Source organism: Morchella importuna, assembly GCF_003444635.1.
Source record: "Morchella importuna strain M04M26 chromosome Unknown Morimp01GS015, whole genome shotgun sequence".
In the NCBI taxonomy this organism is placed as follows: domain Eukaryota; kingdom Fungi; phylum Ascomycota; class Pezizomycetes; order Pezizales; family Morchellaceae; genus Morchella; species Morchella importuna.
In genome coordinates, this window is record NW_025763412.1 from 418,570 (window position 1) to 443,635 (window position 25,066).

General features: G+C 44.6%; 6 protein-coding genes across 6 annotated transcripts; 2 read left to right on the forward strand and 4 right to left on the reverse strand.

Moving 5' to 3' along the window:
* Positions 1-2,546: 2,546 nt before the first annotated feature.
* Positions 2,547-3,850, reverse strand: LAJ45_05536 (uncharacterized protein; the record flags this gene model as incomplete). The annotated part of the gene is made up of 6 exons (XM_046115107.1): positions 2,547-2,646; positions 2,714-2,926; positions 3,038-3,147; positions 3,230-3,306; positions 3,493-3,538; positions 3,677-3,850. 6 exons carry the CDS (start codon positions 3,848-3,850, stop codon positions 2,547-2,549), a joined length of 720 nt encoding a protein of 239 aa, XP_045971629.1.
* A 643-nt stretch (positions 3,851-4,493) lies between these two features.
* Positions 4,494-7,168, reverse strand: LAJ45_05537 (uncharacterized protein; the record flags this gene model as incomplete). Its single annotated transcript, XM_046115108.1, has 16 exons — positions 4,494-4,693; positions 4,745-4,806; positions 4,864-4,923; positions 4,992-5,182; positions 5,248-5,379; positions 5,435-5,517; positions 5,571-5,675; positions 5,745-5,809; positions 5,863-5,982; positions 6,192-6,314; positions 6,371-6,395; positions 6,447-6,492; positions 6,549-6,596; positions 6,670-6,732; positions 6,789-6,818; positions 6,884-7,168. 16 exons carry the CDS (start codon positions 7,166-7,168, stop codon positions 4,494-4,496), a joined length of 1,638 nt encoding a protein of 545 aa, XP_045971630.1.
* Positions 7,169-9,081: 1,913 nt separating this feature from the next.
* LAJ45_05538 (uncharacterized protein) lies at positions 9,082-9,543 on the forward strand (the record flags this gene model as incomplete). The annotated part of the gene is made up of 1 exon (XM_046115109.1): positions 9,082-9,543. The coding sequence occupies one exon, from the start codon at positions 9,082-9,084 to the stop codon at positions 9,541-9,543; it is 462 nt and encodes a 153-aa protein (XP_045971631.1).
* Positions 9,544-11,338: 1,795 nt separating this feature from the next.
* LAJ45_05539 (uncharacterized protein) lies at positions 11,339-12,510 on the reverse strand (the record flags this gene model as incomplete). Its single annotated transcript, XM_046115110.1, has 4 exons — positions 11,339-11,611; positions 11,665-11,783; positions 11,869-12,293; positions 12,359-12,510. 4 exons carry the CDS (start codon positions 12,508-12,510, stop codon positions 11,339-11,341), a joined length of 969 nt encoding a protein of 322 aa, XP_045971632.1.
* Positions 12,511-14,349: 1,839 nt separating this feature from the next.
* LAJ45_05540 (uncharacterized protein) lies at positions 14,350-14,822 on the forward strand (the record flags this gene model as incomplete). Its single annotated transcript, XM_046115111.1, has 4 exons — positions 14,350-14,392; positions 14,523-14,538; positions 14,608-14,725; positions 14,799-14,822. The coding sequence occupies 4 exons, from the start codon at positions 14,350-14,352 to the stop codon at positions 14,820-14,822; spliced, it is 201 nt and encodes a 66-aa protein (XP_045971633.1).
* A 3,821-nt stretch (positions 14,823-18,643) lies between these two features.
* Positions 18,644-22,546, reverse strand: LAJ45_05541 (uncharacterized protein; the record flags this gene model as incomplete). Its single annotated transcript, XM_046115112.1, has 9 exons — positions 18,644-18,752; positions 18,812-19,547; positions 19,611-19,915; positions 19,966-20,394; positions 20,488-20,707; positions 20,767-21,005; positions 21,056-21,899; positions 21,952-22,302; positions 22,366-22,546. 9 exons carry the CDS (start codon positions 22,544-22,546, stop codon positions 18,644-18,646), a joined length of 3,414 nt encoding a protein of 1,137 aa, XP_045971634.1.
* Between the last annotated feature and the right edge of the window lie 2,520 nt (positions 22,547-25,066).

Consider the following 25,066-nt stretch of genomic DNA (forward strand, 5'->3'; position numbering starts at 1 on the left):
GAGGAGGGAAAAAAAGAAGAGAAGAAGACGGGGGAGAAGGGGAGATTTTGTATGGAGAGAGATTTGGGGGGGGGGGGAGGATGGATGGATCTGCTTGCCTGTTAGCTGTCTGAGAAAGCACACCTATGTCAGTATGTAATGTTAATAATGTCTGATTCCCGGCGTCTCTCTCTGTCTCTGTTTGTGCTGTGGGGAAGGGGAGGAAGGCTATTCGCGGAGGAAAGCTACTAGGAAGGAAGAGCGCGTTCTGCTCTAAAAAAAAAAAAAGATATGCACTGCAGATTGAGTAACAGCGCTGGGTTCGAGTTACTCAGACAAAGCGTGGGGAGCGATGGATCATACACATGTCACCCTTTGAGTGAAGTACTCTATTTCTATATGAAGTACCCGGTGCCATCATGCAACCCTGGACAGCACCTCCTCAGGCTACATAGAAATTTAGAAATTGCAGTGCGGTGCGTGTAAGTACCTACATACCACTCTATCTGCTCTTCTTTGCAGCATGCACACTCTCGATCGATTACTCAACGCCTCCCCCCCCCCCCCCCCCTTACCCCGTATATAGAACAGATGAGCCCCGTTTGACGTCAGCTGGGGAGAAAGAGTGACTGACTGTCGCTCCTTCTTTTCCTTCGGTGTGTGTGCAGCCTCTCTTCACCACTTAACACACACACAGAAATATTCTCTCCACAATCACCAACTCTCGGCTATCCCACAAAAACAGATAGAGTTAACCGCAGCGCTTGTTGGTGCGAGAACTAGTGAGCGGGAGACGCTCCCGATCGGACCGCAAGGGGGAAAGAAGCTTGTCGGGTTGTGTTGTGTTGCATACATGTATCCCTGAACTCACAAAGAGTCACTCGCTTTCTGTGTCCATCACTTCTAATCACTCGGTCTGGTCCATGCCCGCATTGTTTGAATCATCAAGATTCCTAGAAATAGCCCGCATATAACGCCTCGTCTTCATGATGCAACTTCTGCATATGATGATATGTAAGTTTCAAAGTTAAGGACACCCCACAGGCCACTACATGGTCTACCAGCGATTCCCCCTCAACCCTTCCTCAGAGCAGGCGGATGATCTTTGCCATCTCCCCATGTAAAATACTTTTCAGAGCCATTCAAAGCGAGGTCTTGAATGTCGCCATCGGGCCATCATGGCCAGGAGCGCTGCTTGTGGGCCAAAAGAGCCAATGTATGCTACTAGTACTAGCTTTATGTCATCTGGAATGAGATCAGTCGCCGACAAGCATATTGAACTCCCCATTTCAGTTTCTTGAGGGAAAACCAATATATCCGCTTTTTGATTCCTAGGTGAGAATAGGATATAGCGTGATAAAACCGACTGGTAAGTGTTCTGCTCGAAGGCAGCTGAGGAACACCCCGGTATTATCAAGATAGATCACTTATTTCCAGTCCAAATGTTTGAATCGGAATATCCATCTATGTAGCCTCTAATCAGCCTGAACATTTTCCTCGCAGAGGCCATATATCCTGCCTTTGATTATCCAATTCTATTCCCTTAAACTGCTGCAGACCGTGGTCGTGGACGATGCACACACAACGTATAGATTAACCACGGATATGGAGTGGTATACTGTAGTGCCATGGCACTTTCATATACAAACACATGGGTCTTCCATGTTTTGCCTTGACACATATCCCGGTGCATCTAGTCAACAAATAACCTCCGTAGCATAGAGTAACTTACCATATTCTTGGTGTCTGGCCCGTAGCGTAATAACTGCAGATAGGTAGCTGATCAACTATGAGATATACGGGGGTAGTGCTCCTCTAAATGTGATGAATAATGGGCCGCCCAAAGACAAGGGAGTTGAGATTGAAACTATTTCCGAAGCTCGGTTAATTAGTTTAGCGGAGAGTTTGATATGGTTTACCTAGCTAGGAAGTGATGTGGGGCTAGCTTGTAGATGATAGGAATGCAACATTAGCTTCGATGAGGATGCAGTATTGCTTATGACGAAGTTCAGATAGAGATCATGATTCGAGATAGAGTCGTAGAGTATGACGTTGAATTGAATGTGGGGTAGTAGTAGTCTCGTGCCCAGCCTGTGTTTGCCTTGATTCAAAGCAGTCTGGGAACAAGACTACATGTAGGGTAGTAGCAGTTTTGGACAGAGCCGTTTTATGGACCCCTGGCCCCCAAAGTTTATAATACGGGAAAGAGGGGCCGGTTAGGCAGCCGTTATCAAGTTACATTTAGCTGCCCTTCCGCGCTCAATTGTAATAACGAGGCTAACGCGTCGAGTACGAAAACAAACTTTTGCAATATTAGTTAAATGCACCAGTGCGTCATTAGTGCTCTAATTTTGTGACTTTTCGTCTGGAGCACTACGTATACTCTACATGTACGTAGTAGTGGTGATCTTTATACACGTGTATGAGTGTGAATTATCAATGGTATTCACTCGTTTTATAGAATTGCTACATACAATATAACCCAATGTAAGAAAGTTTCCTTGATCAACAGTCCCAGACTAGAAAATAAACAAAGCCTTTAACCATCGACGATACACTGCTCTAGACTACTTCAATCTGATCATGTTCAACCCGTCAAAGGCAGGGAGAAGCACATGCTCCACCCTTGGGTCATCCTTGACAAATTTATTGAACCTATCAATATGCCTAAATTATCTTGATCAGCTTCCTTATCTCGGTGACATTTCAAGATATTAAGAAAGAAAAGTCTTACACATAGTTCCCCATTTGACCCTCATCTTTGCTAGCAGGATTGCGTTCTGAGTTATCCGCAACTAGACCACGTTTCAAAGCATTATCTGCAATGATGATACCCTTTGGCGACAAGAGGTTGAGATTGAGAACCTTTTCGAAGTATGTTACATAGCCGTCCTTATTCGCGTCGATGAATATCAGGTCAAATTTTTGACCGGCGAGAGAGTCAATGCTGGAAGCGGTAATGATAGATTAGCAGAGAACTGATAAACTAATTGAGTCGCTGTACAATTCAATGATCTGACCCAAAGAAGAAGATTATGTCACTTTCTAAAGGCCTTACCTTGTTTCAGCATTTCCTTCGATGACCTTAATAATGTTATCCACCTTTGTCTTGACAAATGTCTCCTTGGCAAAGTCGGTAGATTGACCCGGGATGTCGAGACAAACGATCTTTGTAATACCAATCAGCAAATGCAGCCTAATATTATTAGGTGTCACGAAAAAGTAATTAATCTTTGGCGTATATACTTACTTCTGCATCGGGCTTATCTTTCAGGGCCTCAACCCAAGCAAGCGCCGAATACCCGGTAAACATACCAATTTCGAGAACTTGTAGATTCATCAGTATCGTCTAAATGACAGACGAAGAAGATATAGTTGCATGTTGGTAGGGGTGGAGGATTATAAGCGTGTTTGTGAAATACAACATAGATTTCTAGTCAAACACATCTTGCACTTCATGGATTCACGAGGGATAGGTGGTCTAAAAAAAAATAAGATATTAAAACGACTTACCTCGTTTAACGCCTTGTGCTTTTGCAAAGAATATCAAGAATTGTGCCTATGACAACTCCTAAGTTAGTAACAAAAATCTACAACGTATAGTATTATGCTCGAATGTTTCAATCACGATGAGTTCGACGTGAGGAGACGATAGGAAAGGCCTCGCTCTAATTCATATCCAACTGGAAGTTTATACCTGCAGGGTGTTTATCATCATATCTGCATCATTATTCGTCTTCGTGGCCCATTCGATAGTGTTATTACGGTGTTCATCGATGTGCTTCGGTACAGCTGTTGAGTGGTTGATGCAATACTCATGTACAGCATTGCCGACCTCAGCATTGGGGTAGAGCTCAGTAGCGGTGTACATTTTGATAGCAGGTTTAAGGGTTTCGGGTCCCGACGACTTGAGCGGATATCGAATAGCTTCGGTTTTATGACTCAAAGTACTTTGGCAGCTGGGTAGAAAAGGTTGCTGAGGTTTGAGCGAAGGTTACCAACGAATTCCCCCAGGCGGGCTTTCCCCGTTGTGCCCGTACGCGCGGGGAAACCCAGTGGGGAACCCAGTTATCCGAGTCCATGAGCCTCGGTATCAAGGTTAAGTGAGTAGAACGTGGCAGCGTGGCTAAAGCTGTTTTGCTCGCGAATATGAACCGCCGCGTTCTACTCACTTACCCCTGATACCGAAGTACATGAAGGTTCTATATGTGCGTACTCCTGATACCGTATGTAATCCCTTGTTGCGTCATCGTCTAACCAAATTCATGCTAATGCGGCTATCTCGGCTGACAAACAAGCATTGCCAAGATCCAAGAACCAGGGTTCGGTTTGTGTCGCAAAAATACCAAGAATCTGATAAGATAACATATTCAATGCGAGCAAGATATATTAACTTATCTTATTGCTAGTACTTACTCTAGAACGTGCATACTGTGTACAAATCCCACTAAGATTATTTACAAGGTACTTGGTACCCGGACTCCTCCAGAACCGCCTTCGTTCTCCACTATAAACTAATGCACAAATCTAAAGTCCAATCTCTTCATACCCTCATCTTTTGTGGTTTCTATGTACTCCACCTGTTCACCTTTTGACATTGCTTCCCAAACTCTTGTACGTCTTGTATTTCGTTTGATATAATAACCTTTGACGATCCAAAATAGAACAATATTGAAGCAACATATGCCGAGAAGAGTCTTATTTCCTCTACGATCTGTTCGGTCTATTAGTGAGATCCTTTAGATTACTTCAAGAGGGGGCTTACATAGTGGTTTATCATCATCTCTGTAAATATTAGTAGCAACGATGTTTCCAGCTTGTACAAACCTAATTCGAAATTCATCAGCATATATTCGTTGTTTAGTTCTAGGAATGATAACAAACATATTATATAAAGCAGCGCTGACAGCTCTTGTTCGAACAGTGTTTGAGTTTCTCGAGTTCCTAAGAGGCTGACATCAGTACTGTGACAGTAACCCAGTAGTTTTAAGGTATTCTAGCAAGAAACACACCAGGCGACCAAAATAGCATGACAATATGGGTATGAAAGTAGTCCAGTTAGTAGGGCATATCGAAGCCATGGACTAGCATCCTCCGGTAGGACCACAAGTGCAATCAACCACGGCAAGATCCATATATTGCTGATTGATGATATTAAGCTTCGCTCATTCACCCATTCGCTTACTTTTGAAATTATCAGGAGCTATCAGTACACAGAAAATATTAGTAAGCACCTCTATAAAGAAGAATAAGGCTTGCGCTGCTTACGTTAACCATAAATAAGAATTGACTCGGAATTGTCAGGAGATTTGACTCAAACACAGAAAAACCGAGATTGCGCAAGTTTAAGGATAAGTACGTTGAGGGAGGTTGTGCAGGAATATAGACAAGGAGGCCAAGCTATTCGTCTGTCAGCTATACCATGAATCTGATGTTTAGGTTTTGATATACTCACAATATACATAGGCCATAAATCGTAATCTTTGAGCGACTTTAACAGTTTGACAGGGCCAACTGCTTGTCTATTATGCATGTCACCTGAGGCCGCTAATATTAGCATCCAAAGTATTAACAATAGTTGGGTTACAGACCTTTGGATGGGTCGTCGCGTAAAAGTCGATTAACTAAAATAAGCTCCTCTTTTTCCGAGAACCAGCCGTTTTTGCCTCTAGCCCAGTTTGCTGTCTGCGTGGGCCCTAATTTATTAAGAGAAGTTTGTATTAGCTGAATGAATATGATTTAACAGTACCAAAATGGCGACATACCTGGCGGCATCAATATCCAGCTGGCTAATCCAATGGCAAAGGTAATAGTTCCCTCGATCAAAAACCTGAACATTTGGTTATTTTTATCTCTTCATAAATTTAGAGTGAAGTTGCTTACAGCCATTGCCAACCGCCCCATCCACGGATCCCGCGCATCTTAAGAATACCCGCCGCTAGGAATGAGCCAATGATGTTACATGTGCTGATGGCTGTCCAAAACCATGCTAACCGAATTGGCCTAAAACTATCAGTAAACTTCCTTAAAAGAGCACTTATATAACTAACAGCTCTTTAGATTTCTATCTCAAGAAAATTATAATTAGTAAATGTGGTTTTATGGTATGTAGAAGGGTCAAGTATTACATAAAAATAAGTCATATATAAGACAGCATCTCTATATAAGATGTTAGTCATTTCTTTAAGATGTGTTACCAGGACGCAACCTACGGGATAAATCCTCCCATGAAAATGCCTAGAAGAGCTCGTACCACATAGTATCCGGTTTTCGAAGAAAGGCCAGCCTGAGAAGCACTAACTAACGACCAAGCGACAATGATAAAGGGGATCCATCTGTATAGATATATATTAGCGTTGATCTAATCGCTATGTCGTGGTTGGAGAAATACCTATCTGGTCCTATTTTCTTACTGACTGGCTGAAGTTAGACACGTCGATTATTAATAGCAGTGTAATATGACTTACTGAGACCACTAGGAAGTTCCGCAGATAGAAAGCATACTAGGAATATCTATTCCGTAAATGTTAGATAACCCGAGTGACCAAAGGGTGAGGAATTAGGCTCACAGTTTGTCCATAGTTGAAATCATTGGTGTTCATATCGAGATCATCGAGCTTTTATTATAGTTAGCTTTGGTGTTGATCTAAGAAACCTTCATTCTCAAGCCAGTGCAGTGATTATAACTACCATATTATCGCTGATAGCGCGATTGATGTTTCTGCGGTTCAGATCTAGGGCGCAAAACATGATCTAATGACTAATGTTAATGATTCATCAACAACGCAAAATCTTGGGTTTATTATTACCCAAGTCCATAGCATGATCCTCAAATCGATCTAGAACGTCAAATCCAGGTTAGCATGACATAAGGGAGTACATATGACACATAAGATAAGGTTACCTTTCGAAGTAGCCTCCTCTCCTCCTTGGCAGTCCACTTAAAAGAAGGATCAAAACGATGTCTTCCTTCATACGTTGCCTTCTCATAAACACCTCTCCAATAACTGGCAACTTGCTCATCTTCAAAGATATGACCTCCTTGTGAGCCATAGTCGCCCTCTACCAGCCCGCTCTCGTTGCTCGTGTCGTCAAAACTGGAGCTCGCTGATCTATCGATGGCTTGCTTTTCGATCACATCCGGCGTGTGAGATGATGGCGCCTTAGAGCTGGATTTGTCGGTACTCATTATTATTGCTTGCAAAACCCAAGACAATATTATAGCGACAGATTAATCAAATACTCTATAGAGCTGTTTCTCTTGTAATTGTGTCTCAGTATTGTTTTCGGGGCGGCAACAAGAGTATATATACTCATATCGAATCCTACTGCCGCTGCAATCAACAGTGTCAGTTCCTGGTTCCCGGTATTCAAGCCTAAGGGACATCCCTCCCATCACAGATATTCACAATGCTATCATTGAAATTTCGTCATTTTGACCTGCGTTAGTCTGTCCATAGTATCCAGCGGAGCTCCCCAGCTGCCTTATCGGCAACAAGAACGTACACAGATAGCAAACCGCACTCTTGTAGGTCCAGCTCCGAAGGTTCTCTGTCCATATTCTGCAAGATCTTCACGTTATTATTGGATGGTGCCATCAATTATCTATATGATGATGCGATTCCTTGAGGAAGGTACAAATCTGCGTACCGCTGCAAGGATGTAGTTGACGTGATTCGTAGTGAAATCGCGAAAGTCGCTGTTGATAGCTATCGATATAATCAACAAAACAATTATTAGAGCAAGCGGGGTGTATAGTTCTCGGTAAACTCTCCGGATCGTCTCCACAGTTTATCTCAAAGGCCGATTTGGAAGATATGTCGATCGATTGATAGTCAAAATCGAATCACGTGATCTGGTATACAAAACAAAAACCAGTGCGTGCTATAATGGCATTTAACGAAAACAACGGTCTCCGAAACAATTTCAGGCACTAAGCAAGGATTTACCATGCCATGTGGTTCGAAGGACAGGACCAACGGCTAATCCAGTTAGTGCCATCAACTACATGTACACACATAAACGTGGTTACATGTGCAGACATCAGCATCCTGGCAATATTTCTTTCGACTCCCACGGTTTTACATAATAAATTCAAGCTACATTATACCTACATGTATGTACATGTAGGTACATGTAGCCCTCCCGCACTAGCACCTAGCGTTCGCGGCCAGACGCCAAGACCTTGTTGCTTCACCCCCTATCACTCGTTGCCTCACCAGAACCTACACTTCAGTGCATAGCTCTTATCTATTTCTTTAAGTGTTTGAACTCGCACGATTTAAAAAAGTATCCAGCTTCTGAGCGGTATATGTCTAGGTGTTAGACAGCGGAAGACATGGCAGCTTAGCCGTACAGAGAATTTCCCCTCCTTCTCAATACTAACCTGACCTAATGTCGAGAGTTATAAGTAAAGGCAGACGACTGAAGGTAAGTCTACAGAGTATCCATCAATAGGTGCATTTTTTACAGGTATTTGTACGTATCGAAATATCTAGGGCACAGAAACTCACTCGATTTCGGTTTTTGGAGACTAGCCAAACTTGGCTAAAGGGGATAAGCAGAACATTCCTCCGGATTCCGATAAGGCTGAAACACCACAAAAGGCCCACTCTAAACTCCAACCCTCTTTTCACCTGTGGGATCGAAACCCCTCAAATGTTACACCAGTGAAAGGATGCATCACAATCAACCGGAAGGCGGGTCATTGTTGATGGAAAGATGAAAAGACAGTGCGTGGGGAGCAATAAATACAGCTCAATTCCGACCTGACTGCCACACGATTTCACTATCGTGTAGTTACCTATCTGCCTATCGACTGTTCCGTAGATAGAGAGAGACAGGCCAGATATGGGAAGTGCATGCCATGAACCAAACCGCAAAAAGCCGAAGCGACAACGCCTGCTAGCATCGTGAAGCGAATTCTCTTCCGTCGCGCGGGGCTCGACTTCTTCTAATACTTATTCTCCTTCCTCCTTTCCCCTTAATTTTATCACTCTTCCTCCTTTGCAGTCCCTAACATTTGCTGTTTATCGTTTTCTCAAGCTATTTGCTTTGATTCCAAGGCTCCCTTTTATTGACTTGCTCCTCGTATCAACCAAGATGACTACTGAATCCCCTTTCGTGATCCTTGATGTCCCCAACAAAGGCCAATCTGTATTCGCCGTACGATTCATTCCCGCCGGCACCTCACTCTTTCAAGAACCACCAATAATCACTGTCGAGGATGCGCAAGCAACCGCAAAGATAGTCTCGCTAAACCGTGCGTTCTCGCAATTATCAGCAGAGCAAAAAACTGCCTACTTGAGCCTATGCAATTCTCAGCCCGCTTCTGATACAGCTCTCACGGAAGTGGATATTGCGGTTCTTGGCATATGGAAAACGAACACCTTCGTCCTTGATGACCAGGGCATGATAAACGGGATTTTCCAGATGTCAAGCCGCCTGAACCATTCGTGCCTGGGAGGAGAAAATGCTCACTGGGAGTGGAGTGAGGAGGAAAAACTGATGAGGTTTTGGACTGATCGTGATATTGAGGTGGGCAAGAAATTTTTGGCTCGATAATTCATACTTTGGAATATTGTTATTGGAGTTGTGGCTGTAACGATGTGAGAGCATCTGAATGGAAACTAACAAGAGTCGTGAAAAAGGCTGGTGAAGAAATTACACATTGCTACAGACCAGACTGGAGGATGGGGACAAAAAACAGGAGGGAAGCTTTGATGGAAAACTACGGATTTTGGTGTACATGCAAAGTTTGCGAAAGTCCTGAGGAGGATTAATGACTTGTTTCTGGGTTTAAAATGGTAAGCAGTGATAGTGAAGTCTTCCCCTCACTAATTTCGATATAGCCCGAAACCCTCAGCAATAAGCTGGCTTAGATGCTCTATATTTGCTGACACTTATTCAAGTAACTTATATCCTACAGCATAGAATAGACCATACATAATTAACGCCATCTTGATGTGATTATATGACTGTACTCATAGCTAGATTAACATTCATTTCATTGATAATAACTAGATTGACGATTACACATACCCAGATCACTACAACTTGAGGACCCTCAGTGGATCCAGCATGGAGTCGGTCCAGAAGATCTGTAATTCTGGCATGTCTGAGACATTTCTTCTAATATCTACTATTGGAGTTCCAGTACCATGTACTGAAAGTAGTTAATCGATATACGGTATCAAGGATGGGAGTGGATCCGCCATAGTTTTTACCCAAATGCGGTTGTGATGGACAGAGCAAGAACATGGAACTACATGCTGCATTTTCTCGGCGCTCTCCAGCTCGCTTTTATCTATACTACTCTACTACTCCCGCAATACCCGTTTCTCTAGGTCATGTATGATACATGTGCCTGCGTCTCAAGCAGAGTAGAGTATATATGTAGCCCACTGAGCAGAAGACCGTAGGACCGCTTGCGCCCTTTCCCTGCCCCAAACCGTCTCGGATGAGTGGGGCAGTGTATTGTGGGTTCATTCACTCAAATCCAGGCTTTCGTTTGCTTCGTATCTGTGGCAAATCCCATGTTGGAATTCTCAGGTGTTACTTTGTTTCAAGAGGATCAGCTAGCTTCATGATTCACGTATGTGCGTGACGTACGTGACTTGGACGCATACGAAGATAAACCTATTCAATAATAAAACCGCTTGTATATCTAAACTATATAGTCTTCCTCATCGTCACCAGGAACGTCTCCTATTGGTTGTAGCGCAGTACTACATGTATTTCTAATATTGATTGCATATCATTCGACAATGAACTACTCCCGAGATGGAAGGGAACTAGCATTAAAAGGCGTGTAGCTATTGTAATTGATGGATATAAAAGAATAAATACTGATAGAACCACAGCTATATTTTTATATATGATCAAGGTCGAATTTCCTTGATACCATTTTATCATGAACTACATGTATAACATACTAACGCTACTCATCGAATGACTTAGACTGCATACTAGAGGTAATATATCACAGATTACATATATATAAGGAGAGGCCGGTGGCGATGAGGTTTAGTGCGTGCCTGTACCTTTGAATGACCCAATAATCCAGAATGACAGCAATAATCTAACTACATTTGGGCGGCCGAAGGTCGCACTCCGCTTGTATATATATGATATAATACCTACAAAGTCAGAAGTATTTCATTCACGTGAGTGAGTGATAGAATTCTACTACATACTCTCATATAACCACAAACAAAAAATCAAATATATATAAAGAAAAAATACATATTATTTAACATAAACCCTTCGGTCTTTTGCCTTCATTAATTATCTTATCTCCTTTTCTATCATTTTCATAAAGAAACAGTTACCAAGCACTCAACGTACACAATACATTCTGTTAAGAAGAAGTAACTATTGGCACAGTAACATTCAAGGCACCCAGAGGGGCTGTAAGCCAGGGAATGTCCACGCCATCAACCTCCGTTCCATTGCCCACCACATTCAGTGCAGCATTCCCGGTCACAATGACTCCAATAAGTGACCTCATTGCCGCTTCAGTAAAGTTGGCCCTGAAGTCGTATTGGCGATCACCAGGTGAAATTGTGAGGTTGGGAATCACACCAAAGCCGAGAGCCTGACCGTTGAGCGATAGAGCGATGTGCACGTTCCCCTGATACAACCCATTAGTCCAAGCCTACGGAGTGAGGGTACTGGAGCATTTACCATCTCGATTGTTGCAACTGTGGGGTTAGGGATAAACACCTTTCCGCCGAGGTTGGCATCGGAGTCGTTACTGATGATGCTGTAACTTTGGATTTCCATCCCCTCAAGTTTATTGAAACCTAATATCAAGAATAAGCCATTGGCCAAATAGATACTTGTAAGTGGTTCCGTATTGAGTTCGCCCTCACAGCAGAATTCACAAACCTTTCAACTCCACAACCTCATTGTAGTTAACCTTGGTGTGAAGCTTCCCTACATGAATTGTGGTCCGTCCCTTTATATCAAAGCTCAACTCCTTGCTGCTAAGCAACAATCCAGCAAAGCCTCCGAACTGTTTCATATCGGCAATCTCAGTGTGTACATCCTGCACAATAATTGGAATATCACCACCACCACTGATCCCAGGCAGCGGGAGCGACATGAAGGCATCCTCTGAGTCCGGGAGGTAGAAGTTGACAGTCATAGGATCCAGTTTTGCGTGACTTGCTATCCCTGAGGCTCCTGATATGGTTGAATTTATGGATAGGGAGAATGAAGTGGCAGTAGGGTCCCGAATCTCCAAACTCTGGAGAGTAAGATGTGTTTTATCGAGCTCCTTCTGAGAAACAGCTGGGAGGATGGCGTAAACACTATATGATGGATTAGTAACTGAAATACCAACTTGAAGTTGATATGGTCTGCGGGGGATATTCACATAATGATCATAATGACCAAAACAAACAAGCAGAAGGCTGCCAGCCAGACCCACCACCGCTGCCTGCAGTGCCTGGCAAACCTGCCTCTTCTTTGGACAGGTGCGGCCTCGATATGTTCACCATCAGTACCTTTGCTCGATGTAGTGGCCATGTTTTAACGAGAAAGGTGTTTGTTGTTTGTTAATGAAGAGGACGTGTGGGTTGACTGTAACCGTTCTTCGCGTCTCCCTTGATCTCCCATTCCGGGGAAGGGAGCTTGATAAATAAACTTTGGGACGAGAGCATTTAAGGTGGGGTACACAGATTTTTAAGGGCATTACGGGGGGTGGCCATCTTTACATTTATTTAACTTTTGAGGGCTATTCCCAGAGGAGAAAATTCCATTACATTACTCAACGAATAGCAGTTGTAGAATCCCCGTCGTATTGTTATTGCACTAAACTCTACACTTTACAGTCCAATCCCTTGAAATTCGGCATCACATGTTGTCTAGGGGGTTAGGCAGGCGTTGTTCAAAATAACAATACGAGAAATGATCTGCACATAGAGACTTTATGCAGAAACCTTCCTATGCATGTGAACATTGGATGTAACTTGATATTAGGCGTTGCACAAACAGAAACAACCAAAAACCGAACCAAAGGTAGAAAATAATTAACGCTGCAGGCTACAACTAGTTTCAGATTGGATCTATATGACCGGAAAATTGTCTTGCTTTTTTTTTAATAACCCCACTCGGAAACTACGGGTCTTTCCACAGGCTATCATTAATCGGCCAATTATCTCCGATCATTTCTCATACTCCTGTCAAATCTCCAGTTTACGATCTCTTCGAATCGAAGGAGACGATAGGATAAGCCAAAAAGCCGGTACCTGACCTGGCGCTGTTTCGGGTACCTGGAGAGATTTAACGCCTAAGGGGCTTCTATATTTCGACATTTTTTACTTGCCTTGAGCTGAGCTGTAAGCTCATCAGTGATAGGTGTTAGCTGTGCCAGCAAACTTGAGACCTAAATTTGCCCCCGACCTCCCTGCATCCAACCGGACATTCCCCGCTTCATACACTTTTATCCTGGGATGTGCAAATAGTAATGACGATATATCCCTACCCAGGTGGTGGCACAATAACTCTCGACTTTGGAATTCTAGATGTTGAAACTTATAAAAGGGGGCCTTGGCAATCGCTACATCCGTCACATGTACTCTAGTAGCCTCGGCCTAAGATAGTAAGCGACCTTTTTCCCCACGGGGTTGCCGTCGCCAAGATTGCTTGTTCTGTCAAGCGAACAGGAAATCTACATATGCACTTGCGTATGGCGCTAGCTTGGGGAAGTGGATATTCCTTGATCTCTTGCATCTTTTGAGGATAGATATTAGAGCCCCGTGAGAAACTCGGGAGTTTTAAACTGAATGTATGACAGACAGTTTTAAACTGGTTAAAAACTGGCTGTCGAAAACCTGGGTGTCATGGTCATAAACTCAACAGCCATTTTGGGAGTGGGCTAGGGTAATTTTAGGGCAAAAATTGGTATTTAGGGTGGGTTAGGGTAATTTGGGTGGTCAAAATTAGAAAATTGAGTCTGAGTTTATGACAGTTTTCAGTTAAAAACAGCAGTTTATGACAGTCCGAGTTTATGACGCAGTTTATAACTCCAGCTCTGAGTTTGTCACGGGGCCCTAATAGATATAGCGGGGCTGGTAAGATCCGAAATATAAAAGAAAACAACTCAGACAGTTACAGGTGCGTTGGAGCCCAAATGGGCAGGTCGGAACGGATAAAAAACACTGGCGGCCGGCCGAGTGATGGGTCATGTACCCTAACCATGTAGATCTCAGGTTCCCGATTGGATGCAATTAGTCGTTCGCCGATCGTCAATTGGTTGGTGTGCAATGTCATTATCGCTTGAAGATACGATGGCCCAATTGGTATCGAAAAGGGTCTTCAACTGAGCGCATAGACTTGTTCGGAGACTGAGACTATCCGCAAACGATGTTTTCTCCGTGTGTAGAGCGCAAGCAGGACAACTTCCCTTGTTAATGTATCCCAGAAAGTGAAAGTTTAACGCTTTTGAGCAGCCCCTCTAGGTTGACGAGTTTATCCAAACTGATGTTATTTATCCATGACAGCGCGATGATAAATATTCGGTCTGATTCGATCCATAGCCGGGTTCACTGTCACGTTAGTTTAAACACACTCGCGCGTTCGTGGCATCACAACTGTGAAAGTTCTAAAGATGTTACTAAGCAGAGAGGATAAACACATCGGGGACCAAACGATGTTTATATATCTAACGGAACACTATGGGATTAGCAGGAAAACAGAAACTAGAGGGGAAGCTGGATACAATGTTATCGACATTCTCAAGGTGATAGGTCTGATATCTACATGTAGTATACCTCTTTGCAATCTTTGACTAACCTTGAGACTTTGATGAAAAGACAATACTGTACGGGCACCCATGAGAGATGAAGATTGATAATAGCAACTAGCTACCTCGCTGGATAGAGTGTTAAAGATCGAGAGACCGTTCACCAGGATGACGAGCGGCCTGAATGGGAGGTTTCGAGTGGAGCGATAATAATGGCGTGTTAGAGCACGACGTTGTCGTTGTTGCGAAGGCCTCCCAGACTCAATTTCCAGTCAGAGCAAGCCCCTCAACGTGGCCCTCTACTCTACCCCACTAATACCAAAAGACCCCAGGCTAGTTCATCGATTTCTGTACCCAAACAACTTTACCCCTCAATCGAATAGTCTGGTGGAGATTTTCCGGCGAAGGTAGAATCATAGATATTCGAATTCCTCGTCTTGACTAGTTTACGAAGGTTCAATTGAGCTTTCTATATGGAGTGGGAGGTTTTCTTCTACGTATTTAGACAAGCTACCATTAGAAAAAGCCACATCTTAGGCTCTCTTAAGGGAAGCCTCTAAAGGGCCAAAGGTATTGCGGGTTGTCAAAAATAATGGGACGCAACAGGGCAACGAATACAGCAACGACAACCCAACCCCGCCACCAACGAACGACAATACTAACGAAAATACATCTTGGGTCTCCAGTAGTTCTTATTATCACTTATCCTGTTTGTGGCCCCCTTGTGGTCGGTCGTGGTTGAGAGATTATTACGTTGCAATGAAGCCTGTTGCGTCCCATTATTTTTGACAACCCACAATACATACATGTACTGTATGTACATATATCAAATACCAGATCAGACCACTGGGATGAAGACCGATCTGCGGAGGAAAATGGAAACCGATCCAGCAAAGAACACAGATTACCACCACCCACGTACGGCATCAGCTCTCAGATTTATCCCTAAGCACTCGCCTCGATGAAAACCGCTGGCTCGTTCGTGGTCGATAATAAAGCGCCGCAACCAGCACCGGTTGCAATCTAATTGGTTGAAGCGACGATTCGTAGGAGGAATGAAATTGATATGGATCGTATCCAGACTATGGCTTAGAAATCTTGTCTCGGGGGGGGGGGGGGGCACCATGTTGGATCTGATCTAGGGGATGAGGGGGTTGTACACAGTGAGTTTAGGGTTTATCAGCACTTTCTTTACTCGTTGGTATCTACTCTGACTAGGCATAAAGAAGATCCATGTATGTAACCCAGCATTCATACACTACTCCTATTCAAAATATTAAACTGAGTCTTTAGTTGGGCTAATGTGTCACGATCAATCAGTTGGGTCATGGGATATCACTCGCGACAAATATCTGTTGGGACCAACTACGATATAGGGGCCCGTTATGCGTACACTACTTACAACCACAAACATGAAGTTCTAGGATGTTCAGCATATGTGTAATGGTCTTGCAAATCATATTGACATACATACACACATACCCAAGAACATCGGAGGAGGAGATTGTTACTCGTAGCTATCTACGTTTATGACTACATCATTTACAGGTACATGTAGATATTGACCAAATCACCCAGAAAACGGGCCAGATGGCGTGATATACTGAGACATGTGTTTAGAAATCTAGCATCGTCCTATCTCGTTCAGGGTGCTCTTTAGCAACATTTATTTCACCACACGCACCGTCTAACTGGTCGCCTGAGCCCAAAATAAAGAATCGATAAACTATAAACAGGGGTTTATTGGTATATGTGGGTACCCAGAGTGACTGCATGATATTGGGGATACACATGTGTCTGCATGAATTGCGTTTGTCGGGTGCGGGAATTAGAGTACTCCTTAAGCGAAATTTACACGATACCTACACTCTTGATAATCTATAAGGTTTAAATTTGTGCTCTGTAAATACCATCTGTAACTTAATTCCAACCGATGAGGATGTACATATCCACATACTAGTAGGCTTTGTTTGTCTAGCAAAGGTTTGAATTTTCCATAAATGCAGCACTCCCACGACTCGTGTGTTTCCTAAACCGTCAATGACATGAGCAATGTGGGATGGATATGTACATGTATGACGATTTAGGGATATTTATCCAGTGTTTCTCCCATGAGCTTACTCCTCGGTCATTATAAATGAGATTCTTAGTGGTTATGTTTGCTGATAACGAACCCGCGTAAACAAATGTTTCGGGAGATCGACCTGGGAGTGATATCTCATGATTCGACATTCCCTCTTGGCTACACGTACTCCGGCTCCTGTATATACATGCAGAAGTACATAAGTACATGTAATTAATGTGTGCTAGTTCTGCTCGGATTTTGCCTACAGATAAATAAGCCAGCTCTACCCCATAGGATGAGATCACAATCCACTAGCGCAACTCTCTGAAGTTCAAAAATTCCATCATGTTGAAGATCACGCGGTCATGCATATGCATCATGGTCTTGGGCTTACTAAATTTCTTGGCCCGCCCACTCTGACCTTCATGCCTACCCCCGTACGTTGCCCCTCATCGACTTCTCCCCAAGCCGTGACCTGCGGAAATCTCCCTCTGACTCTGACTAATTTACCACCACATTTATGCACTACCTTTATGCACCGTGGTGGGGTAGACACACCAAGTGGGCTGAGACCCTGCTTTACGTGAGAGCGAGCTTAGAGAAGGCGAGGGCGAGGGTTCCCTGGATTGTTGCGTCTCTAGGGCCGGCCAGACTTCCACTCTGATCATGATACTAGGCAGAATTCAGACCCTTTTTACCCAGCCTTACGCTTGCGCAGGAACACGCATCACATGCGCATATTAACAAGGAGCCAACTTCCTGCTACATAGCCTCTAGGTGACACCTCTTCTAGAAAAATCGCCGATCCGATAATCTCCCTTCAAGAGAGGGAGCTTCTATATCAAGAATTTCTATTTTTGTTGTGCGCTTTAGCTTGACTGATGCAGTGGTACATACTCTAGTATCGACATCGCCGCCGGCCACTGCAGAACTGCAAGTGGTGGCTTGTGCCTGTATCAGATATATTGCATAATATAAAACATCGACACAAGTAGAATAGGTACATGTAGGTACCCCAAGTACATGTACATGCACCTTGAAGATCGTGTTTGAGCTCGCCGCGAAACTTTGCGCAAAGGCCACTTGCCCAACTCTGCGTGTGACATCAATTGCGGGTTTAGTGCTCTCGAGTACGTAGGTATATCATCCACAATTCAATTCTACTTCTGAATACTTTAGAGCACGCACACACCTCAAGTGTACTCTAGAGCACCTACATACAATGCATAAATCCATTCCCTGGGAAGATCCTGCTTCCCTGTGAGTCGAGGGAGGCCTTGAAGCCTTCCCGCTCTAGCATTGATCACCATGTTGACAGTGCCCTCACCCTCACATACACTATGGACCCAGTAAGTTGATCCACAACGTCATAAATGTGACCCCAGACGTCTTCATTGCTACATACTGACAAAAGGAAATCTTGAGACAGTGTAACCCCCGGGTCCTGTTACCCCCTGACGCAATGCGCGGTAGAAGGGTGTAAAGTAATATAGATACAGAGAAATAGAAATAGATATCATGAAATGTAGGTAAAAAAATGGAAAGGCCTAAAACATAGGGATAATATAATACAGAGAATTCCTAGAAAGAGGAAAAAGAAAAGCAACATAGCGGCAAGGTATAGTCCCCAAATCGCAAGATATACAGCCCAGAACCAAAAAATACCACCGGCTGTAAGGATAAGCAAAAAGAAATATAGCTTCTCGAAGTCCCACAAAACACCCCCCCCCCTCCCTTTCCCACGCCCCCCCTAAAAAAAAAAGAAACCAGTACGTGAACGCTCCAAAACAATAGACTCTTACCAGTCTTCCAATAAAAAAAGTTAAAAATCTAAGAAAAAACAAATGTATTTAGTCCTCTTCCATTAGTGAGTCCTCGGTGTCCCGCCACTCTCTAGCTTGAACAGAAAGCCTTTTGACTCCAGGTATTCTTTCCGAGTAGAGAGATTCACAAGCAGTTCTATAAGATGAGCAATTAGATTTGCATATTTTAGCAAAGAAAGTTGATGTAGCACATACCTGAAGGTGATAGCTCTCTGTGATGATATAACGCCGATTGCTTGCAAGACAGCTTTTCTAGAATCTCTTGCAAAGACTGCAGGATGACCAATCCATTCAAGGGCAGACTCCAACTCTGCATCCAGAGCTGATACGGTGGTGGGATCGATACCGGTAGCAGGGGTGAAAATGTGTTCGAGGGGAGGTGTTGCGGTGAATGTCTGCTGGTGCAGATTTGATAAAGATACGGCACCCTCCGGAAGTTCGGGCAACGGCATATTCGGGGATGGCGCGGGCAAAGGCGGCAATCCGCCTTTACCCAATCCTTTGAGAATGGTCCGAGTTTCGCTGAGCAGCTTCTGAGCATGGTCATGTTGATTACGAGAGACGAGTACCAAAGCTCTGCTCAACATATCTGAAGTTAATAACTCCATACGCCTTTGGACTACCATAGGATGTGGTGGGATTGGCGGAGAGCCAGGTCGACCAGTCTTCTTTGAGTTAGACGGTGGTAACATTGTGATCGCAAGTAGGTGCGGTCGTGACAATTGAGACAGAGTTCCATCTCTTTGAAGATCCCCGAATGTCAAATCGGCTAGAATTAGAGGAACCTCTTCAATGCTGACTGTTCTCTGTTCATCTTGATCTGTTGAACCTCCCAGAGCCTCCAATCCGGACACAATAGATTCCCACGCATCCTGAGGAGCGGTGTCGCCTTGAGAGTTGTCAGGTGATATTACGAGTTGAACCAAAATATCTTTCAAGAAAAGGTTAGTTTGGATAAATAGTGTTATATCGGACCAATGTCATGTAAACATACCCTTCTTATCCCCGAAATGAAGATCGCCCAAAGATGCCTCTGCTTCACGTCCGGTTGCCCTCTTCGATACATGTAAAGCACCGCTGATCTTGTGGAATCTTGCTGGTGAGCCTTCTGGGAGTTTGAGCTTAAGCTTGGCGTTCTGGTGTGAAAGCGTCTGTAATGACCCAACACAACCCGCAACACACTCTCTCAGCATCATCCAATCCTTGACGTATGTATATTGTCCCTTAGTCCTTGTCGACATCTCCATGATTGTATCAGGCTTGTGGGTGAGACCAAGGCCAAAAGAGTGAATCGTAATCCTATATGTCTGTAAGCCTTGAACAATTGTGAATAATGGACGAGTATATACTTCGCAGCTTCAGCCCTCGATACTACAAAGTCGACATTTTCGGTTTCTGAAGTCGATGAGTCACTGATTAAGAGAATCGACGCAATTGGATTGCTCGACTTCCGCTGCATCAATAAGTCCATCGCAACATTTGCCCCATCAACTACATCGGTCCGCAAGGTCTTCTGCCCCACCGGGCGGATGGAGTGGATGGCCTTTCCCCATCCAGTCCAATTTTTTGCTAGCAACGAAGTCAAAGGAACGCCGCCACTACTGGAACCGAAACTAACTAGGCCCATCCTGTCCCTTTCCCCAAGGTTTTGAACAAGGAACTTGAGTGCATCCCGAAGTAAATTGATCTTAAGACCTTGCATTGATGAAGATACCGGGATAACAACGACCACATCAAGGGGAATGTGCATAGATTGAGGAATGTTCTGTCTTCCTCCTCTGATGGACGCAGTATACTCAGTAGGTGCAGTGACGACCGATCGACTCCCCCCATGTCCGCCACTATAGGTTGAGTTTACAGAGGATACTCGCCTTGTTGTCTTCATGGTGCGATAATCATCATCATCGACATCAGAAATTGATTGCACTTTCTCATCGTACTGAGGACTGCGCGATGGAGCAGGATCAACAGAATTGAGGTCAAGTAAAGCGCGTTGCCATTGATCCAACTGAGCGTGATTGGGAAACAAAAGGTGAAATTGGGGAAGCTCGGCTACAGAGAGATTGAGGGTGAGGATATGCATGTTGTCATCTGTGTTGTTCGATTAGTAAAATTTATTTAACTAAGAGTGAATGCTGAAAGAGACGTACCTCGATTGCTTGAGTCGTTGACTTTCTTTAAATGCTTTTTGATGAGAATTGAACCTTTCAAGGTGCATTTTACAGCCCTTATCTTTTTTTGCCCGTTAGACCATTGGGAAGCAGATGAGGAAACCTTCTTCTCTTTGACGCAAATGAGCATTTCAGAGAAAAGATAACATTCCAGTTCCTGCCAGGCCTGGCAGTCCTTTCCAACTCTGATGGTTCCGTGAAGACGTAGCTTTCCAAACCTATTGAAACTTAGAGATGATCATTAAACCAAGTTCCTTGGGTGTCCTACCTAGCAAAATCAAGACCATGCCAATTTTCAACCCTCAAACGGAGGTCCTCAGTGATGGAAGCAAGGGCCTCCAACTCCCGCTCCCTTTCCGCCTCACGTTCTCTCTGCTGTCGTGTTGATGAACTCTCTCTCTCAAAAGAGTACTGGCTTCGGCCTGTTGGGCTTGGGGGCTGATATTGTTGGTCATATGCTGCTGGTAGGGATGGTATTGGCGGGACCTCCTCGTTGTACATGGGCTGCCATTTCCTTTGCGGTACTTCTATTGTAACAAGGCACGTCAAACTCTGTTGGACTTTGGAACGCGTGAGTGTTGGAAATTCGCTCTTAACCGTAACGGTAGGAGGATGTATCGGATTGGCCATTGAATTCCGCGGACTTAGCTCGCTCTCCATGCTTTGGATATCATAATCATGACGGCGAACAGGTGCTGCTGCGCTATTTGGATCTGCGTAGCCCTCACTAGCACTGACAGAGGTACCACTGTTATTGCGCCAATGTCCGCTGTCGTGTTGTCGTTGACTCGAGTCTCTTGTTTCATTGCGGCTCTCCGCCCTACCATCTCTATTCAAACTTGATGTTCTGCTGCCTTGTCGACTCCGAGCCCTGCTACCGTAGTTCTCATATTGGGGGGAGGCCAGATCCCTTTCCCTCTCTCTTTCCCGCTCCCGCTCTCGTTCCCTTTCCCTTTCCCTTTCGCCCTCTCTCTCTCTTTCCCGCTCCCGCTCCCGCTCCCGCTCCCGTTCCCTTTCCCTTTCCCTTTCCCTTTCCCGTTCACGCTCCCTCTCCCTGGGCTGTTCTCGGCTGTCTGCAACCGATACCGATCTAACGATACTGCTAAGTTTTTCTGCACCAAGTTAGTATTCACAAGTCTAGGTGGTTCCTAGGTAGACACGAACCTATATCAAGAACATTTCCACCACGACTAGTATCTAGTCCTAGTGGGGCATGACACTCAGGGCAATATTGAGAATCGACCTCTTTAATATACTCATAAAAACAGGCCTCATGGGCAACATGGCTACATGAAAATTGAAGGATACGCTCCCCACGTAGTGTGTGCTCTAAAGGTTCCTCGCAAGCTGCACAATGACTCCCGACAAATGTTCTATCGCGACGGCTCCGCCCGCGATCCATGTCTAGCATACCTGCCATAGTGCTTGGTCGATGTTGGGATTGAGAATCTGCTGAGGTGACAGAAGGTGGTCGAATAGTTGATACTATTGATGGGGCGGCTGATCGTGTAGAGACTGAATGATTGCTGTCAGTATATTGCTCGCCGATGTGGGAATCGCTAGCAAGGCGACGAATACCGAATTGTCGCTGGCGTGAGGGTGGGAGGCCAACAAAAGCGTTGCCCGAACTTCCCGAAACACAGGACTCAGCAGGGGAGCGAAGCTTGCTGCTGCGACGACCACTTAGCAAGCCACGACGATACCACTGGGGGGATTCTTCCTTCGTGCTGGGAGGTCTTGAGGAACGAAAGCTCGTCATGTCCCGTTGGGATGGGCGTTTAACGGCTTTTGGGGGTTGTTAGAGGTTAACAACCAATGTGATGGGTGTGAGCCGGAAAAATAGAGGACAATAAATGGGAGTGGCAGGAAGAAGAAGGGGGGTGTAAGAGATGTGCGATGGGGGTGTGGTTGGGGGATAATTGGGAATGGGATGGGATGGGGATGTAATGTGGTGGGAATAGGTAGTGTAGTACTGGTAGGGGAAAGAAGATCGCAGCGATCCGACCGCCTGTCGGAACGTGGTAAATCTCGTCAAACAGGTGTGACCCAGGCTAGCGCTGTTAGGTGAGGGCGTTACGGCGCGCAACTGTATTAATATGTGGTATATGTATAGACTGCCTGTCTGCCTGACCCAAGGTGGGATTTTGCAGTTCCTGTCGAGTATGCCGCTGAATGTCTAAAGCTGTACCTTTACCTCTTTCTTCCTTTCTGGGTCTCTGGGATACTTGAACCGCCCAAAACACTCAATGACAGCCAAATAAAGGTTAAGGTAAAAATACTCCTTTTGAAAAGGGAAAAGGCAGTAGGGATGAAGACAGCCCGGATCCTCGATATAAGCAAGGATGACAGCGGCTTCGGTCTTTGACAGGGTTGTACTGCGGAGTAGAGTATGTTTGAAGTATGTAGTAATCGGCGGCGCGGGGGGTAAACAGTTACGGAGAAAAGCAAGAGGTGAGAAAAGAGTACGGAGGATTGAACTGGTAGGTAGCAGCAATAATAGCTGTTAGTTAATCAGTATGTAGCAGTAGTAGGTGAACGTAGGACTTTGCGATATTTGTGTTTCTTCTGGAAGTTGGTGATGCAAGCATGTCGGATGAAGAGTGTATGTAAGTGCGTGGCAGCTACCAATACAACACAGTTAACGGCATCTGATAGGTACATGTGTATATGCAAATTTGATTATTACTTTGATATGGTTGTTCCGTACGTGGAAGTTTCAACAGGCACAAGTATAATAGCTGTAGAAGTAAAGGGTGTTTATTTACACACACGGCGTGACACACAAGGCGTATCTGTTGAGCATGATGGGGCGACAGACGTCGAACGATAGCGGCTCACATGTCCCTACCTTTTTCGCTTTGTTTCTTTCTTGATTGTTCATCCTATCACGCCCTTGCATCTAAGAGGTCTCGGTGAAGCATAGCTTGCAGTGCCCAAACGAGCGTTTCCTCGGCCAGTCTAGTCCTTTCTGGGTAAGCGGCTAATACCACTAATACCACTTCATCCATGTTCCAATAGAACGGGCCAAGATTTTATGAGGGCTCTTTCCCCGTTTCATCACCGAAATCCCATTTAAAGGAGATGTGGGAATCCCTGCATATGTTTGGTGAAATCGAAACATCTCTTCAGCTGCCACCTGTCAAGTCACTCACCGGAGTAAACTACGTAAACTTTAGTGATGTTTTCCAGCCTTATGTAGGGTTTCTACAAAGTGCAAGAAAAAAAGGGTTAGGTCACTAGTACCAGTGCTACTCTACATGTAGGCGGTACTACTAAGTACAAGTACCTACTGCTCAGTACAACCACACGACACCTGCAGCTACAGCGAGAGGTAAAATTATTGTAGAAACAGGGGTCTAAAAACAGGGTTTCTATGGCTGGGCAAGCCAATAGGACTCCTCCCATATTTCTACAATAATCTTACCGCAAGCTGTACTATTTTGTGTTTTGTACCCTGGCTAATAGTGGCTGTCACGGCGTGAGCGTTTTGTTAAGTATTCGATCACCACATGCGTCATCCAAGACCCTGGTCTGGAAAATCCACTACAAACGCTGGCTCTGTGCGCGTTGACTTCCCCCCTCTTTCCTTACCTACATGTACTGGACAAACTTGAAGGCCAATGCACAAAAGTTCATGGGTCGTTCGTTGGGAACAAAAAATCATTAAGGGCTAGCACGAGGAGGTAGGAGAAGTCTACAAGTAGAAAGTGAAAGGATTCATCCCTCCATCCCCTAGCGCCGGTTTTCCACGTGCCGTGCTAATGTTTAATCAGGTACAGTTCCAGCCCTTGATTAGCGATTATTTGACTGCGAATATCAACCTATGTGTGCTCGAACCTCGGACACCCTTGAAGATGAAATTAGCGCGGCCGTTTTGGCTCGTGGAGCTTCAGCCAATGTGATGTTCTTTGTATCTTATTACCTTATTACCAGCGCCTCTCCGACGCCTCCTCCACATTACGAATCGATATTGAGGAAACAAAAAAGCCACCATCACGGAGACGAACAAGAAAGCAGTCAAAAGCCGTATTCTGGAAGCTCTATAAGGTCCCCCGGGTACATATAAGGGGAATTAAAGGAAGCGAGAACTCTTACGGTGGGGGCCGGACCGCCTTCCCCTGACATATGTCATTTTACCAAGGGATGCCTACTAGCACCACGCAACTCAAAAGTGATTCCAGCAAAAGGGCGTCCTTAAAGATTCCCATCCCCATTCATGCGCAGCGATTTTCTGATAAAGGATCCAAAGCCATCCTTCCTAAAACCTAACCACAGTACC